The following is a 19,367-nucleotide window of genomic DNA, read 5'->3' as shown; positions in this document are numbered from 1 at the left end:
TTTCAGGGGATTATTTTTTCGTTAATTACAGTATATGCACACGATTATTTTGTACAAGGACATCCACATGGATCAACTCTCAACTCATTAGTGACTCTGGTCGATCTGCAGCCATTTTGCGAAGACGACTATCAATACAGGTGTACAGTCTATCTATCCACGACACGCCAATTAGACGACCATTTTGTGATAAACACCTGAACTCGACCAGTCAACGCGTGTTTTATTTTTCATGTTTCATACTAATCGTAGATGAAGTACATGCTCATCCTACCACCTAGGAATGAAGGTCAAAGGTCGCGGAAATTCAAGTCATTCCTTTCAAGTTCTTCTCACGGTATTCGTCCTAAATGCATATAGTGCCTCAGGTGTTAAATTGACTGGCTATGATAAGTTAACAAGGAGGCGACTCTTGGTATACATTCTTTGCATAATTCAACACTACTGAAGAGAGACCATAACATGCACTAAATCACGTACAGAAATGTCAAAATCCGTCCACTTTATATTTTAAGTAGTCTACTAGAGGGTTTCATCACGTTCAAAGAGATACTCAAATAATACCCCCTGTGGTCTCAGATACAACTATTTCGAGGTTGCAAATATTTTTTTCAAAGTATGGTTGAAAAATATTTATGGTTTCTGAGTTCGTCTACACATAGAGAAAGACTCTGTGGGTTTGATTGTTTGGCTTTTAATGGCGTACCTGTAACTTGTTATTCTGTCGTACATCCATTATTTTGTAGAACCCGTGACCCACTTTTATAAGCCAGCACACCGTTCTGAAGGCGTCGTAATATATTCTTTGCAGTCCCTTTCAATGTAAGTAGTACATATAATGCAACTTTTATTGTTAACTTTCTGCTTTTTTTTCTCTCCTGTCATACATATAACAGAATATTTCGGGACGATGTTTCCTTATTTTCAACCTCACTTACATGCATGCGAAGAATAAGAATATGATTTTTGTTACAAATTTAACGTTAGCAGTCTGTCCTACTCTCTTTACACACTGTCACACGATTTGGTAATACTTGTAGTAGCAACCTCCTCGTTTAAAATTATTGCCATCTGTCAAACTAAAATGAGATATGTTGATGTTTCCATAGATTTCGCACGAATGGTTAGCGGAATTTGCCCATGGCAAAACGAACGGCCTGGCTCAAATATTCACCCCATGTTTGCACTGTAAAATAAACACCAGTTTCTCTTAAGGTCTAACAAATGCATAGTTCCGATTACGTTCAAGTTTAGAATAGGTGGGGTAGGTAAATATGTAAGTGCCTAGTTCAGGTAGTTATGTTTTCCGTTGTTTTCCACATGGTCTCTGTGTTATTGGTTTCTTCTCATCAGATGTACAGCTATTACAGATTGGAAGAACAGTTTTATGTGATCTTTTTAAGTTGATGTCAGTTTCTGCATCCACTACTTCTCGTGAGACTTCACAATTTTCGCTATTATAAAAAATTCTCTAATACATGAAAAAAAAGGTTTAGGGTGGGCAGTGAAAAACTAGGCGGGGTCGGGTATCCGGAACCGAACAATTTTTTAGGCCCAATTGCTATAAAGAAATTTTGCTGGCTAGAATTTTCGTCCTTAAAATCTTGCGAATTCCGATGATTAACTTATTGATACGCCCAACATATTTACGACCAAGATGTTTAATGTTATACCCTCGGAGTTTTCAACAATAGAATGTTGACGTCCACTTATAAAAAGGTTGTACGGTGAGCAGTGATCCGAAGCGTGAGACTGGTCATTTTGAGCAATTGTATTCTTTATGGCCGATAACGTCTAGAGATCTTATTCCAAATAGTGTCACTTCCCCTTATATCACAGCATTAGGAAACCTATTGAACGAGTGTATGCATTTATGTGCATCTCTGTGTGCGTGTGTGTGTGCATACATGCTAATTTATTATCGGATTAGTAAGAATTCCAGTTGAGTTTGAAGGGAATCCTATAACATCATACAAACGAACAAACGAAAATGTTTAACGCTTACCGTCAAATCGCAAAAGAATGCCTCCCAGAGTCGGTCTTCTCCCTTTAGGCGGGAAACAAACCAAGAATTCGGCCAAGTATAAGAGATCACCAACTTGTCAATGTTTGTCCATTGAAGACACATATACTCGATGCTTGACAACTCTTCGGAGAATGAGAGTCATACGCGACTTTACAAGTAGTTGTACACCCACCTATGCCCTGGAATAACTCCCACTTTCTCAAGCATGAACAAAAAACTCTCCTAAATTGTTCACGTGTGCACCATTATCTATGACAAAACGGATACAACTATGAAAGCGCACGCCTGTTACCTACTCGATCTGTACTGATTTACACACACCTTTTTTATTGATTCTGTGACGCGAATACCTTTTCATGCAAGTTTTTTTATTCACGACACCAGGTCAGAAACTACAATGATATGAAATCATCAACAAATTAAATAAAAGGACAGTTTGACTAACTCACGTTTTTCTTCTTCAAAAATTGATTTTTGTAACCAACACATGTAGACAGTTTCATGTAGGAACAATTTTCTGATGCCTCAGGGGATAATCCCTAGAAATGTAATCTATGATAATAATAGTTTTCGCTAACAGTGAATATTGGATACATACAGTGGAAAGCCTATAAGATTTTTTGAAGGTTGTAGGCCTACGCTACGACACATCCCTGTACATGTATATCTGAAGGGAGTTTGTATAGGAACAGTTTAGCCGTTCAGTTCATCTTGATATCTGCTATATCGTTAATATACTGTATAAGTCAAAGATTCGATAAAGCAAATGCGAAATAGAAGTAAACCTAAGGTTTATGAAACAACAACAACAACAACAACAACAACAACGACGACAACAACAACAACAACAACAACAACAACAACTAAGTATCAATTCTTGAATTCATTTCCTTAATGGAATCGTCAGTCGTAGTTATCATAACAATTCTATATCTGTGTAATGTGCTTTTAATTTTGGCGTTATTAAAGTGGCACAAGCTGAGTTATAATCACTCAAGTGACATAACTATGTTTATTAAACTGTTGTATAAATGATAATGTCTATGCACACCTTCTATAACATTACTCTCATCGTCTGGCATTATTAGAACAGTTCGATTGCAAGGTATAGATTTACTCCACATTTTTATACGTATGAAAAATTACGTCATCGGATAATTCATAAGGAATATGTTCTTACCAAGTTTGAGTTCAGTCACTTGCAAGTAATGGTTAAGAATGCTTCAATACCTTTTCGATATGCAACAAAAATTAAGCCCCGAAAGCATACAAACTCATCTTGTGTCCCTTTGCCAGTAAGGTAGTCACAAGCTCATATAATGTTTGCCCTCATTTTTACCTCCCGTTAAGGGAGTGTAATGTTATGTTTTTGTCTGTCTGTCTGTCTGTCTGTCTGTCTGTCTGTCTGTCTGTCTGTCTGTCTGTCTGTCTGTCTGTCTGTCTGTCTGTCTGTCTGTCTGTCTGTCTGTCTGTCAGTCAGTCAGTCAGTCAGTCAGTCAGTCAGTCAGTCAGTCAGTCTGTCTGTCTGTCTGTCTGTCTGTCTGTCTGTCTGTCTGTCTGTCTGTCTGTCTGTCTGCCTGCCTGCCTGTCTGTCTGTCTGTCTGTATGTTCGTCCGTCCGTGTATATGTGTGTGTGTGTGTGTGTGTGTGTCTGTGTCTGTCTGTCTGTCTGTCTGTCTGTCTGTCTGTCTGTCTGTCTGTCTGTCCGCCTGTCTGTCTATGGACACGATGTCTCAAAAACTACAGCATCGATTCTGATGAAACTTGCTACACATCTCTCATATACTAATGGCAAGAACTGATTCGATTTTGGTAAACATCCAATGAACATCAATTAGTTATTTGCACAATTAAGTGTTTTTAGTAATTAGGCTATATCTTAGGAACACATACTTCAAATTCAATATAATTTAGGTTACCATGTAGTCCTAATGATTCAGAAATAAAAATAAAGATATACATAATAATAAAAAAGATACACTTTCAAAGCTAATGATCATTGAAGTGAATGTCACAATTGTGATGTGAAGACCTACTAAACTTAAAGTATTTTTCTAAACAGTTCATTGAATATTTGAAATACTAGTACAAGCTTAAGTAAAATGGTGCGTTGCATGAAATTCAACACTACAATCTAAACTGAATTAACTTTCCATTTCACATTATCGGAATAAATAGCTAGGTATTATATCACTGTATGTCTCTGTAATGCTGTTACATACGTGTATGCATTCACAATCAACATATGAGCCATGAATGATGGTTTTATTTCTTTTACCCCCCCCCCTCCTATTTATTTATTTCGAAGCGCGTTCTCATTTAGCCTTTTCACCGAAGATGCTCGGAATATTTAGGAGGCTGTGCCGCTCTTTCATCAGTGTTTGTCACCATACTGTGATGACGTCACTACAATATGATTTGATGTTATGCTGCAGACACTACACAAGTACCGTGTTAGCCTTGAGTCAGGCCTATAGTAGTATGTTCGTGTTGTTTTGTCCTATCTACACCATCATGATGATCAAAAAATCGAGTAAATGGACTTTGTTATTGCATACATGCTGCACAGTACACCCCATAAACATTTTTAAAAACTATGTACAGGCTACTAATAAAATTTTCAAATAACTATCCTATGCCTACCTTCCATTGTTTTCCGTGCCAGTGTGGGTATACAGTATCAATATATAACAAGTACTATAAACAACTTTTTCAAAAATTTACTGAGAGCAAATATTTGAAGAAAAAAATGTCGAGGCGATATTACTACTTACAATAGAGATCTGGGATCAACAGAGGGCGCTGTGACAACCCTGCACGCTTTAATAAAATAGGGCTTCCAAATGTTCCTTTTGACTTTTTTTTTTACAATCCATGATATTTCTTGCATGGATTCTCAGAGACTTCAATATGACTTCTTCATTGATCAATACCAAATACTGAAAACGCCAAACTTCCAGAAATATATATATCAAGTGTGTGCGTCGCCTTGAGCGGTGTGATACCGTCACTTAAAATCGGTAATTCGTCCATAGCAAAACTTAATTTATGTATCGTTCTACGGCGCGGCAGCGTTCACAGTAGTAATTTATGCATCGAAGAAGTCCCAGCCTAGCTGTACTGAGTGAAAAGATGAATTTCATGACATTGTTTATCATTGTTTTCCTTGCAGGTAAGTGTCGAACATCGTCTATTTTCTTCTTTAGGTTGTTTTAACTTCATTGGAGGAACTTGAAGACTGGCGCTGAAGTTTGACGTGCTGTCTTAACTTGCCTTTGTTTGTATATAAAATCTATCTCGCTGATGTTTCGCCCACACGTACACACTTCGTGCTTTACATGTTAAAAACATAGTGGATGGATGAAGGAAGCCGTGAAAGACAGATAGGATTAAATATGGAGTTTCGGTGCACTTTGAGAAAAGTCCGTGAAAAACATACATCTTTGATAGAGCTTTCCTTCGGAAAACTCAAATAACGAGAAAAAAGGAGGCGTTGTTCATCGTGGTGTTCACTGGGTTGTTTTTCCATGGAATTTGATACTTGATACGGCTGATATCTCATTACTGGCACAGCGAGCTGTCAGTAAAATGACCTTTACCTCTCGGCAGGAAAGTGACTGCGATTTTCATTGTATTAAACGAATTTGCTCGGTTTTGGTTTCGCTGTCGTAATAATCTGAGTGTGTCGGCACTAATTTAAGCGAAATTACACTCGTATCTAAAATAACGTTCTCAACTTTTTTAGCCTGAGTTCATGATTCAATGATTGTAAAAACAAAGCTAATCTCAAGTTGAGTCTAGTCTAGTCGTTGGCTTTCAAACTTGGCGACCATTTTCATTAGAAATACTGCAATTTTTTAACTGGAAAGTTTCGTTGTTTGCAGTGTTGTGACATCCTTGACACTATTTACACTTAGTGTCGACAGTCTGACGATAACTTGTCATTATTTTTTTTTATTTTTCCTACCATACTTAAATAGGCATTTATATGAAATTAACATTTTTTTTGTAATTTAAAAACATTTCTCCCTATTTTATTTCATATCTAGGACATTGCTTGGCAATATCAAAACAGTGGCTACCAAACACAAATTATGATAATCCGGTGAACTGGAAGACTGGCAGATTACCTTGCTCTGGGGGTAATATAGTGCTGGGTGCCAGGGTTAGTTTACTGAGTTTTTGATGTAGAGATATGTGGAGAAGGGGGGAAAAAAGAAAGTGAGAGAGAGAGAGAGAGAGAGAGAGATAGATAGATAGATAGATAGAGAGAGAGAGAGAGAGAGAGAGAGAGAGAGAGAGAGAGAGAGAGAGAGAGAGAGAGAGAGAGAGAGAGAGAGAGAGGGAGGGGGTGGGAGGGAACAGACAGACAGATAGGGAGGGAAAGAGATGTGGGATAGACTCATAGAGGGAAGGCAGATAGACATGTGGAATAGAGGGAAGGGGAGGGGAGGCAGACAAACGGGAAGGGAGGGAAAACGGGATGAGTGAGAAAGATACTGTCATTAAATTGTTCAAGTTGTGACTGTTGATGTGTATGTGCATTTATATAACTTGCATGTGTGTGTGTGTGTGTGTGTGTGTGTGTGTGTGTGTGTATGTATGTGTACATATATTAGATACGATTATTATTTGCAATAAAAAACTTTTTTTACTAACTTTTTATCATTTTGCCATGTATTGAGTTACAAACACATACTTGGTCTGTTACTTTACATTCATTTTTCCGGTTGGAAGCTATGATAAAATTGTTTTATAAATTAAAAATCCACAATAAAAACCCAATCCTCATCCATATGGCCACTTTAATGGTACACATGTGCAAGCATCATTTTCATGTTAAGGGTAGGGTATTCCGTAATTAAATGGTGACTTTGAACTTTTTGACTCATATTTCACGCACTACCAAATGAATGAGGTAGATGCACATTGCCATGATGTAGAACAACCATATTTTTTGTTCAATCTTGTTTATCTTGGCATTTGTGTGATGTATATTAGACTTTGGTTACATATACACATTGATCTTGTTTTGCCTGTAGGATGAGTCTGTGTCGGTGTATTTACAATCGAATTCCACTCTCAGAGAATTGGTTCTCCCGAATGATGGCGTGATTGTACTAGGAAATGACATGACCCTGGCCTTCACTGATGAAATCATTGACCCTAGCTGTCAAGGGGAAGGTAAGTGTTTTGAATTATGAAATAAAACGGCACTCTGTACACTGTATACCCCATGGCAACTCTTTCAGTATTTCACCTAACAAAACCAAAGGACATTTGAGAGGGCGAGTACACTCAGTGGCTAATGCTAATAATGAAATAACTTCCCTACAATCAAGGTATTAATTAATTAAGTCAGATCTTCACACCAAATTTTGGTCATTGTCTTATAGGCAGTCTTCCACAAAGTTTCATATAAATCCATCTGTAATGTTTTGAGATATCTTGATAACATATCAGGCAGCCATGGGTGAAAACATAACCTCTGTCCAACTTCTGATGACAAAGGAAAATATCAAGAATGATATAATGTGGTATGATATAATATAGTATAGTATAATATAATGTAATGTAATGTAATATAATATAATGATTTGAAAAATGTTATCCTTCAAGTCTTACTTTTGTGTAACATGATTCATTACACTTTATACAACTCCAAGGGTTCCTGGAAATTACACAACTTGAAACAAAATTAACAGAATGCTTTGATTGATGATGCAACCAACCTTTGTTGTTAAACACTGGGGAAATGATAGTTGTTTCAAAGGAGGCTCTGGTGTAGTGTTCAGCTATCATGGCCTGCACTTCTGGACCAAAAGTCGCCTATAAACAGCACTCCAAGTGGCCAAACTATTAAATCTTTTGTCTTTCTGATAACTGGAATATGGCATATTTGGCAAATGAACTGCATGTTGTGATCAATTGTGTTGATGTATATAACTATTATTTATTTATTTAACCTAATATGCACTTTGAAAATAATCTATTGAAATTTTTAGTTACATTGTTCAACAAAATTGAAATCCATTCTCAGTCACCTACAAATATGTTAAATAGTGGTCAACATTTTATCAAAATTACGCCATTTTTAAATCCAATATGGCTGTCAACCACTGTAGTATTTCAGGTCCAGGGGCAAGCTTTCATATCGCAAGTTTGGAAAGAACTTTGAGTTTCAGGGAAATTGTTAGACTTGTTCAAGTCTCTGGTTTTTTATCACACTTTACTTGAAGAAAATTAACACAATAGTGGGTGGATTTGTTTCAGCGACCCGGTCGATTCCACCTGGGTCACAACCAACTTACGCCGCCATGTGTTCGGGATAGTTCAGTTGACAAATTCAATCAAGTGCCAGCTGAGAGTGTTCACTTATTCAAATATGACATCTCTCGATAGATGTTGTAAAACTTGCACAGCTACTCTAAAATTATATGTCAACTCTCAGCTTCATATACAAGAACACTATTTTGCCAATTTAAGTGTATACACTTTCAGATTACCTTTATCGCCATGTTTGACCGTTTATAACCGACAAAATCAGTCAGGCTATTCAGCGTAATTAAGTGTAAAAAACTGAATCGGTGTACACCGTGATAAACCTGGGAAGTCAATCAAGTCCACCCTGGTGACCAAATGTTCTTATTATCCAAAGAGATTCACAAGCAGGGTAACATAATATAAACAAATAATGAATTTAAAACATTTGAAGGTTGCGAGACAAAAAAAAAGAGAAAAAGTTTCCCAAGAGACTGGCACTAGTCTAGGAAATTGGTCCCCATACTGTGCTTTGTTGTTGCCTGTCAAAACTCTAAATGGCTCAAAAATTGATAGAGATATAATGTAACTTGACTTTTAACAGATTCAGAATTCATTGGTGGTAGTGCAAAGGATTGGTTTAAACCCCAACATTGGAAATCTATTGATGAAACTGTGGTACCTGAGACTGAGTTAGTACCCTGTGTATATGACGATGTTATCTTTCCAAAAGGCAGCGAGTTCCATGTCAAAGTGGATATGGAGGTGTCTGTCAAGTCCTTGGCCTTCAATGGAAGGGTGTGTATTTTTTAGCTCCGCTGTCAGCGAAAGCTGAAAGCGTAGCTTTAGGTATAGGTGGGTATTGAGGTATAGAGAGTAGAGTGAATCATAGGTGTCCGTCAAACTTTTATATTTTTACTATCTACTCCATAAGTGACAGTCGGAATTCTTCGATATTTGGTGTGCATGTTCCCTGGGGGGAGGCTATTCAGATTTGTTCATGCCAAGTTGATCTGTGCCATTTTCAATTTTTTATGATTTTTTTTCATAAAATGTCATTTTCATCAACTCCTTGAAAACCTCTTATTAGATTGCTTTGATATCTGGCGTGTTGATGCGCAGGGGGTAGCTTACTCAGATTTGTTAATTTCAAGTCAGCACATCCTCATTTTTATTTTTTATGATTTTTTTTTTGTAATTTGAAAAAAAAATGAATATGTTAATGAGCATAATGACCGACGCCATATTGGAAATCAGTCGACGAGACTTTAAGTAAACTGCCACTTTTCAAAAGACACTATTGACGTCAAACAAGCAATGTAATATGTGCTATAGTCATAATTCTACGCATTGGGCGCCCAAATGACAAGCGTTTGTTCGAAACAGGGTTGTAAACTTCAAATCCAATTCTGCACCCTTCTACATTATCAGCCAATCCGCAACATCCTCATTTGCATACTCTATCCTGATTCGACCAGAAGCTGAAGGTGACCTCATTCGACCGAGCGATTTTCCACAGCAAGTATCTTGAGTATCAACACAGGACGTTCTTAGTACTCACTAAAATCACACTTCAGACCCACTATAAAAGTGTGATGTTTTCAGATAACATGTAACTTGTGGTTAATTCTATATTGTCGTGCAATTTGGAATGACAGTGAACCAGAATTCAGACAACTTGCGTAAGGAAGGGCATGCCAGGCATGCGGCCGCGGTTGAAGTTTAAATATGGCCGACAGTTCACATGTAAAGTTAAACGACATGAACGTGTCTTGCCTTTCCAAAATGCAAATATTTGGCAAGTAAAAATAATTAAAATAATTACAACTTTAATTTGGCTTCAGACTTTGCATTAGGTTTTGCGTATCTTTCCCCGTTTTACATGTAAATCCGAAAAGGTTCTCTCTCATCATGTCATCAGTGTCAGTGATCATACCGCGCGGGGTAGTCCTCGGGTGCACGAGTCTGTATTACTGACTTGACTCTAAACACCGGAGGGGGAGGGACAATTGTCAGAATCGAGTCCCGAATTCCTCCGTATGCAAGCAGGACTACGTGCGGGGCTGCTTTGAGTACGAGCGAAGTGAGGCATGTTGAGGTACTTTGTTGAGAATTATAAATATTGCGAAATGTCAAGTACAAGGTTTAAATACAATGGAATGATGAAAAAAATGGCAGAGTCTGCTGACAGGCGCCGGTCACAAAAAACACTCTGAATTAAAATATCAGACGATGTACATGCATGTATTAATCGCCGACAATCCACCCGTATGCACGAGGGACTAACCCGGAAGCAAGTCGTTGTCAGCCATACGTTACAGTGGTAACATCGTCCGAGAAATCGCTGCGTTCAGAGTGTCACTGTCATTATTCACAGAATTGTTGTTTTCGAGTGAAAACCCGTCTTGAATTGTATAACTCTAACAAATGAAGACATGTCAAGTTATATTTTGAAAGTTGTATCGCTAGTTTGAGACGATTTTCTCACGTACTATAGTACTATCGAGGCTTACTTGGAAGTAGTAGGACCTTCCAGTTCATCGGGAAGTTTAGCCAGTCCGATAATTCTTTCTGGTTTAGTTTACAACACTTTTGATCACGCAGATTTTGTTGTTGTGATGAAAAGAAATTAAAAAAAGATCATTTCAACCATTTCGTTGTGTTTTCTTTGTGAAAGGTAACCGAACATGAACGAGTGTTACCACTGTAACGTATGGCTGAGAATGACTCTCTTCCGGGTACTTGAGATTGTCGCCGTACGGAAACTAAGATGGCGATTAATACATTTCTTCCCTATATATATCTACCACAACTAGAACAAGTTGAATGTTGTTGACTTTGTAAATTTGTTAGAAAATTGAAATTCAAATTGCCTCAAAATTATTTTAGATCCCTAGTTTATTTCATTCTTCATTAAAATTTTCCAGGGTTACAGCTGTAAGACACTGGAATTACTTATAGCCAACCTCAAAATCCTCTTTTTTTCTTTTTCTTGTGTGCATTTCCCAGTCATTTTTTTCTGAGATTTTGTGCAATTTTTCATAACAGTAGATTTTTGTTATAAAATGGTGACTATGGTATAAAAGTACAATACATTACCAACTTCTGTGTAAAATGTGTTTTATAGTGAGACATCATATGAAACCACTAACCACTTTATTGCATCGCTAAAACAAAACTGCATAGTGACTCGAAGAGCTGAAGACCTGAACCACTTCTACATGTCACCAAAATAAAAAATTAAATTAAAAAAAAAACAGCGGAGCTATTCTGACCGATAGGTCGCTTGTTTTATGACATAGCTTTGTTTGGAGAAGGGAAGAAAGTTATCCACATTATGTGCATGTGTGTTTTTTCAGCCCCTATCACGTGAAGTTATTATCTTCATCTTTATGTCATGATCTTTGTAATATCAACCAAATGGCGACTATATTAGTTTTCAAAATTCAGAATATGAACTAGTAAGTTGAACATTGGAGTGGCAGGGTGGGGGAGGGGGGGGGGTAGTGGTCATGTCTTTAATGAAAATCTGTTTTGTACTACATTGCTCTGTTCAAAGAAAGTGATTGATTTCTGTATCATAACATCATGTACCGTACATTCATATTGTGGAATGTGTCTGTTTGGGTTTGCTTAGTTCAAGTTTAATACATTGCTGGTGACATAGTCACTGCAGTACAAGAAATGCATATTTTACATAGTCTATGTTGTTGAGACTTTTCATTCTTCTATTGCTGCTCAGGATTACACATCAACCAAGTCGTTTCAATTGTTTCTGCAAAGTACATCTGGCAAGGACCAATTTACAACTGGTAACTCGGCAGCCATACCACAGATATATATTGAGGAAACGACCTGTACTGATGCTACTGGCTGTCCCTGTGGTAATGATCATCCAAAGGTAACATATACATATCTAATGTATGTCTTTAGGGTTATCAGTTCCTGGAGAATAACACCATCTATGAAAGTGGAAGGTAGAATCTGCAGATTCTTCACAGGTTCTTTCAGTAGGTTATCAAATGCAATATCTCCAATAATTGTTGTGTTCGTTGTGATTTTGAGGGTATTTCTTCTGTTTTTGTGGGTTTTTTTCATTCCCGAAAAAGTGATCCAGATGTCAGCATACTACCCATTTCAAAATGCTGCATGCATTGCTACTTTTGCCAATTTGACGGGATTGGGTTACCTCTGAACATTTCTTGGGTCTTGAACACGCCATGATTAATATTGGAAATATCCGATTTTTTTTGGCAGGTAAGGCGTAATTTAGCAGAAAAATCTTTGCCATTCAGATCTAAATTGCTTCCGTCTATTTGCATTACAAGAATTGTAGCGTTTACTTCAAGGTAAACATTGAAAACGAACAAAAGCACAAAGACAAAAAACCCTCAAAATCACAACAAACACTACAATTATTGCAGCTACAGATTCAAAGTGTGCTATCAAAGAATAGAGAAGTTATAATGTATAGAACTACATTACTAAGTTCATCAGATCTAATAGACCCATTGGTATAATAACACTTGATATTGGAATGCAGAAGTAGTATATACAAAACTGCTTCCTTTGAGCATGCATCAGGTAGTCTGAGCTCTCTATCTTTTTCTGATGAAATAACAGCATCTTTAAACATAACGTGTCTTCAGTCTTGGTAAACTTGTCTTTGTAGAAATTGTAAGTTATGTTGCAATATTTGTCTTACACCATATTTCACTGTTCTGTACTTCAATCATTACTTATGATAGGATAAAGTAATAATGAAATTATTTTGGTGCACTTAATAATTGACACAGGATTTGGTGTTAAAGGGGAACACCAGTCCAGTAAATAAACGTATTTTCATGAACTTTTGATTCTGGACAGTAATATCATGATTTCACATCACGTAAGTTTCACTCGGTTGCCAAGAAAAACCAATTTTGAAATTGACATTTTTTCACCACTATTGATCTTTCAGTTGTACATTGTTGATTCATTGGTCTTAGTAGACATGAATATTCATAAAAATGCACACTGAATATTCATGACTTTATCTCAAGGAAATAATCACTAAGAAGTCATGAATATTCAGTGTGTAATCTAATGAATATTCAACAGTAAGGGGTTCCACAGAGGTGAAAAATAGTTTCAATTTGGTCTTTCTTGGCACCCAAGTGAAATTTAAGAAAAATTTATGTGGTGATGTGAAATCATGAAGTGAAACTCCAGAACCTACAGTTTATGAATATACTTTTATTTCCTGGAGTGGTGTTACCCTTTAATGAATTCTTCCCACAAAATTAAACAAACTCTGACACCATATTTTTTACTTTTATATCCTGTAATGTAATTTGATCCTTTTTGGTGCTATCTGCTAGATGTTAGAAAAGATATGTGGTGTCACAAGTTGTTACAGTGTCATGTGTAAAGATGCAGTCACTCCGGTTGGTGGTTGCTGTCCCAAATGTGGTGAGTAGATTTTCACATCACTTCTCTGTGGGCATTTTCTATATCAAGTGAGATGTCTTTTTTCTGTATTAAAAGAGATTTCAAAGAACAAACAGGATAGTCTTGATTATGTCAACATTTTGGAAAAAGCTGAGAAAGCATCAAAGGTGATCCACATCCCTTATTCATCTAGACAAATATAAGAGATAGTGACTGTTGTGTCTTTTGATGGTCATTCTGTCACACCTGGATAATATAATGCCATACTTATGTACATTGTGTTTGATATATTTAGATATTATTGCCCAATATTTTCCTTTGTTCAGCCAACAGAAGTACAAGTGACCTACGGGGTCTTGTCATTATGAGTCAAAAAAGACTTGTAGTGGCAAAACCTTTAGGTCACTGAGGAGTATTTTGTGGCTGAATGAAGACAAATTTTGGGAAATATGATCATGCCTTTGTAAGATTAATGTGTGAAAAATTGAGAAAAAATAATGATGTAGATCATAGATGTATGTTGTTGTGACACAGACCAACCAGGGTGTCATCACTTTGTTGTGTATTATTACCTAGGTGGCATTCTTACTCTGGAATACAACAAGGATACGTTTGTCCTAGACAGATTGAAGAAAATGGTGAAAGAAAAATATTCCACCCAGGTATGTCTCTCTCTCTCTCTCTCCCCCCCCCCCCCCCCTCCTTCCTAGTGTTTTATTTCACTCACTAGACTTTTTTATAGGGGGGTGCTCAGTACTATGGATTTGTCACTTATGAGGCCCTGGGATATAAAAGTACATGTAATTATCATTGCGTAGTCTTGTAGGCTTTGTTATTCCTGTCTTCTAAATAGAATTCTATTCTCTAAACACATCATACAAATAAACATTTGATTTCAAATGAAAACCTTTAATCCATGAGCTACATTTGATATATTACTTGTCAATAAATCAAGAATAATGATAAATCAATCATCATGTAGTAATGGTTTTCTAGCATGAGGTAAAATGTTCTTACAGGTACCAAGAGTTAGCCATGTTGAACAGATGTTACATTACCATAGAAACACAGTTGGTCGAACAGAAAACATGTCTGAAACATGCAATATTTGAGATGAAATTGATTTCCTCGGACAGTTTCTAAATGAAATCACAAGTAGATTAGTAGATAAAGCCAAATTTAAATTCGAAGGACTTGTATGTCATTAAAACTCCAATGCTGATGATGTTTTGTTATTAGATATTATTCCCCAATATTTTTTTCTTTTGTTCAGCTGAGGAAAATATGAGTGACTTAAGGGGCCCTTGTCACTACAAGTCACTAGACTCATAGAGACAAGCCCCTTAGGTGACAAGTATTTTCCGGCTGAATGAAGTTAAATATTGGGAAATAATATAAAAATTATACCTCCTTAAGCATAATTTATGAAAAATCTGTAAAAATAATGGAAATTTGGAACGTTTTGACTCGTATCTCGAGCACCACAAAACCAGTGACATAGACATGACTTGTCCTGGTATAGAACGACCAGTGTTTATAATCCATTCAATGACAATAACTTGACTTGAGTATGGTATAATATATGTGATATTTCTTTGTAATTGACAACCTTAGGCGGAATACAGTCTTGTATTATCATCAGTCTCCAAAACGAAGGAGGACAAAATTCAGGTGGTCTGTGTTGATCATTCTGATGGACGTACAGCTGTTGCCATGACGAAAGCTCTAAATAATTACATCACTCATAGTAAGTTGTAGAATTACGATCTAATGACATAGTCCACACCACTTGCTATTTATGGTGAAGATTCATCTTTGCGGCTGTGACTTTGTAAAAACACCACGACTTCACATCTCTGTAGAAGACCTGCAGACTCTCTTTTAAAGCTAGGTTTGCATTGGATCATTTTGGTGCACTACAAAATTTAAAAAAATGTCATTTATTTGATACTTCTGTCAATTTATACAAGGAGACACTTGATATATAAGACAAATGTCAACCAACATGACTTTCCTGTGAACATGAATTGAAACTACAATACTCCGCCTATGATTATTTGGAAAATGTAACCTCTAGTTCTGTCTACTTCGGTGAAAATTTCAAAACTTCACGGTAGAGTGAAAGACATGAAGTAACATTATCTGTATATTTGATAATAACTGATTAGTACCAACCTATTTGAATACTAATATTAACTAATAATATTTTTGTTATAGATATGGCATATTTTGGAATAACTAATATCACTGCTTCAACCTCTGGAAAAAGTACTGCTGGTCATCTCATAGGTATGTAAATAAATACAGTTTTCTAATGAGCACCCTGGTCGGCTTAAAAAAGAAAGTAATATATGACAGATCAGCAGTATGTATTTTCAATGTACTGTATATCCTGTATCCTTTTAAAAATGTGGTGTAATCATCATTAAGGTGGTTTTATGGTGTGAAAAAAAGGCTCAGTATATTAAACCTATCAAATCTTATTCGGTACCTGCAGAGATTTGATCATCTCATTAAAGTAAATGACTGCTTGCAGTAAAAAAAAAAAAAAAAGTCCAGCCTGCTACTTATTCATGATTGGCTGACACCCTGAGTTTACCTTTGCAAACCAAGTGAAGCAAACTTATAATATCATCATGACCTTGATGCACTCAGCTGACAAAAGTAGTGTTTATGTAAGGATAATGTACAAATCATTATTGTACAATAGTTGGCATAACAACAATCTTACAAAACTGCATGTATGAATTTTGATGTATAAGTGAAAGTCACTATAACAGATTTTTGATATTACAGAAGTTGTCTGAAAATTGACAAGGAAATGGCACAGATATCGATAATCACTAAAACCACAAAGATGATGATTTGTAGATATAAGTAATTAACTTTACCTATGAATTGTCTCTTACTATCTTTAGGAGGTGGCAATGTGAATTATGGGATGATAGTAGGAATCATTATTGCTATCGTCATCGCTATAGTGATCTGTGCCATTTGTACATTACTCTACAAGAGAGGGTAAGTGTTCAGTTGTCTTGTATACTTTAGTAACAGCAACCAAAGCTGATAATGAACTATACAGAGATGACACTCGATTAGTTTTAACTAAGTTAACAAGCCAAGAGTAGATATAACTTATCCAGAGTTCAAACTAAGTTAACGAGAGTTGATACTAATTAAGTTATATGAAGTCAATCATTATCCAAAATTGATTTCTTTGCATCTATATTTCAGAGATTAAAAAATTGTACTGGGTTTTTAATTTTCTTTGAATGCACTTTGCTAAACTGTGTATGATATGAAAACATTCAAACCGAATTGTATTCTGTTGTTTTTATGCAGCATATTTTACAAAAAGGAATCCCCACTGTCACTTGACATGGAGTTGGATATTGCTGAGTACTCCAACCGTGCCATTGCACCTCACATATCCATGTCTTCCTTTGATAATCCGATGTATGATGTCGCTCCTATTATTGAGGTAAGTTCTGTTGAAAGTCACCACCTGGCAGTGTTAAAAATGTTTTAACCCCCCTTCCCCCACTTCTGACTATGACTGAAAGGGGCTATTACAATGGGTTCTGTTCATCTATCTATCCGTCTGTACACATTCATATCTCTGGCATGCAACAGCCAATTTCTTTCAAACCTGCCACAAAGGTGACATGCTATAGTTATCAAAGAGGCATTGTTGTAAACCTCGAAATTTTCGTCAAAGACTTGTTTTTGTTCATTTTGCTGGAAAACAAAAACGCAAAAATAAGTAGTGATGAAAATGCCTTCTTATAAATGAACATGATGTACTAGTCTGGTAATTAGTAAAAATTAGTCTTTGAGAACTAGCTGAAGAAGACTTTAAAATCTCAAAATTTTCTAGTAGTGAAAATATCTAGGTTTACAGTATCTTGATTATGAAGAAAGTAGATTTTTAGAAAATGGATCAATTTAATTCTTGTTATATTAAACAGAATGTTCACTACTACAGTAGTGTATTGCAATGAAACTAGTTATTTCTGTATTTTTACACACATCTACATCTTATTCCAGAAAAAGTTCATTCCATGTAAAATGTCAATAAAAGGTAAAATATGAACAAAGGTAGCTAAAGACACCATTAAAAGCAAAATAAATGACAATTCTTAATATATAATATAAACTTACCATGTTTGGTTTCAGTGATACAACCATGAATCATGACTAAAAATGTCTAGTGTAAGATGTGATGCTATGCAAATTGCTGTGATTGAAATTTAATGACAATAACTTTTTATGCAGTGTCTATTCCCAGGCGCCATATTGTGCGCCGTATGCAAGATATTGAGAGTCTTACATGGATATAATAACATAACTTATCAAACATGTGATAAAGTTACATTTGTACAAACACATTATCTCTCAAATTTTCTGTTTTTTGTGTTTTTGCAGACACCAGAAAAATTCAATTTCTTAAACTTTTATTTTCATTGTGTTTTTTTCAAAAAGTGTATGTTTCGCAAATATCATTGTTTTTGTGTTTTTCAGGACTTTTTTTCAAAAAGTATACATTTCTTGTGAAATTTCATTGTTTTTGTTTTCCGTGACTTTTTCGAAAAGTGTACATTTCACAGATTTCACTGTTTTTGTGTTCTTCAGTACTTTTTCCAAAAAGTGTACATTTCTCAGATGTCATTGATTTGTGTTTTTCAGGACTTTTTCAAAAAGTGTACATTTCTCAATTTCATCATTATTTTTTCTAAAAGTTTCCTTTCCTTTGTCAGACTCAAATTTCACCATTGCTTGTATTTTTCAGACACCAGATAGTGACACCAAGTACAACCCAATGTTCTCTCCGACTGAAGTGGCTGAGGAAAATGATGGAACTCTGAGAGGTTTCAGCAACCCAGTTGACATTGAGTCGTCTTTTGATGTGCCACTGGATGACTCTGATATCAAGAAGATCATATGTGATGAGAGTGAAGCTTAAATTTTTGACAACTTGATCAGTCTTTATTTTGATATGTCAAATATTATCCACGGCAACAAGTGATGCTGAGTATCGATCATTACGTTTTAGAACTGAAAACCGCAGATTTTAACGACTGTATTCTAGTATTTTAGTGGTATTTGAACAGACTGGAAGTTCATGTTGTTCGACAGAGTCAAGTTTTTTTAATGTTGAACATTTGTTTAAGATTTTATATTCAGAGTTTTAGACATATTTGTTTAGGGACCATATATGGACTATAGACAGCCAAATTTGTACAATAATTCCAATAGACATGACAATGTGATTTAGGAAGTTCAACATTATCAGTAAGTCATCAATGTTTTAAAACTACACTAGCTGTAATTGGTGCATTATTTCTTTCAGTGATCAGACTACCAATAATACATATTCACTGAAAATTGTTAAAATACTGATATCTAAACGTTACACCATGCACAAGCCAAGTTGAACAAAATATATGGAATATATAATCTGGCCGTTCTACATCAGTCACGACAACACGTATCTATGTCAAGACAACACATGTCTATGTCATTGGTTCTGCTGCGTTCGAAACAAGAATCAAAGTGTTCAAAATTGCCATTACTTTCCCAGAATTTTCTTTGATATTGCTGCCACTGGTATAATCGCCAATATTTTTCTTCATTCAGTTGGAAAATACTC

The 19,367-nt window shown here is 35.9% G+C and overlaps 1 protein-coding gene across 2 annotated transcripts; it reads left to right on the top strand.

The window, feature by feature from the left end:
* Positions 1–5,116: 5,116 nt before the first annotated feature.
* On the top strand, positions 5,117–18,850 carry LOC144453626 (protein amnionless-like). 2 transcript variants are annotated; one of them, XM_078144949.1, is made up of 12 exons: positions 5,117–5,198; positions 6,076–6,191; positions 7,069–7,210; positions 8,892–9,085; positions 12,030–12,188; positions 13,648–13,738; positions 14,294–14,379; positions 15,332–15,464; positions 15,935–16,006; positions 16,639–16,735; positions 17,060–17,198; positions 18,507–18,850. In XM_078144949.1, the coding sequence occupies exons 1-12, from the start codon at positions 5,117–5,119 to the stop codon at positions 18,678–18,680; spliced, it is 1,485 nt and encodes a 494-aa protein (XP_078001075.1). In that variant the 3' UTR covers positions 18,681–18,850. The 2 variants fall into 2 exon arrangements, with proteins under 2 accessions (XP_078001075.1, XP_078001074.1); XM_078144948.1 differs by having other exon boundaries at positions 16,636–16,735.
* Positions 18,851–19,367: the final 517 nt, after the last annotated feature.

Source organism: Glandiceps talaboti, chromosome 2, assembly GCF_964340395.1.
Source record: "Glandiceps talaboti chromosome 2, keGlaTala1.1, whole genome shotgun sequence".
NCBI classification, from domain to species: domain Eukaryota; kingdom Metazoa; phylum Hemichordata; class Enteropneusta; family Spengelidae; genus Glandiceps; species Glandiceps talaboti.
This window is presented reverse-complemented; position numbering and strand designations above follow the sequence as displayed.

Excerpts from the sequence above, each read along its gene's own strand:
- LOC144453626 (XM_078144948.1), top strand. The coding sequence starts at position 5,117 with ATGCATCGAAGAAGTCCCAGCCTAGCTGTACTGAGTGAAAAGATGAAT. Across the intron at positions 9,086-12,029 it reads CCTTGGCCTTCAATGGAAGG|GATTACACATCAACCAAGTC; the intron begins GTGTGTATTTTT and ends ATTGCTGCTCAG. Across the intron at positions 14,380-15,331 it reads AAGAAAAATATTCCACCCAG|GCGGAATACAGTCTTGTATT; the intron begins GTATGTCTCTCT and ends TGACAACCTTAG.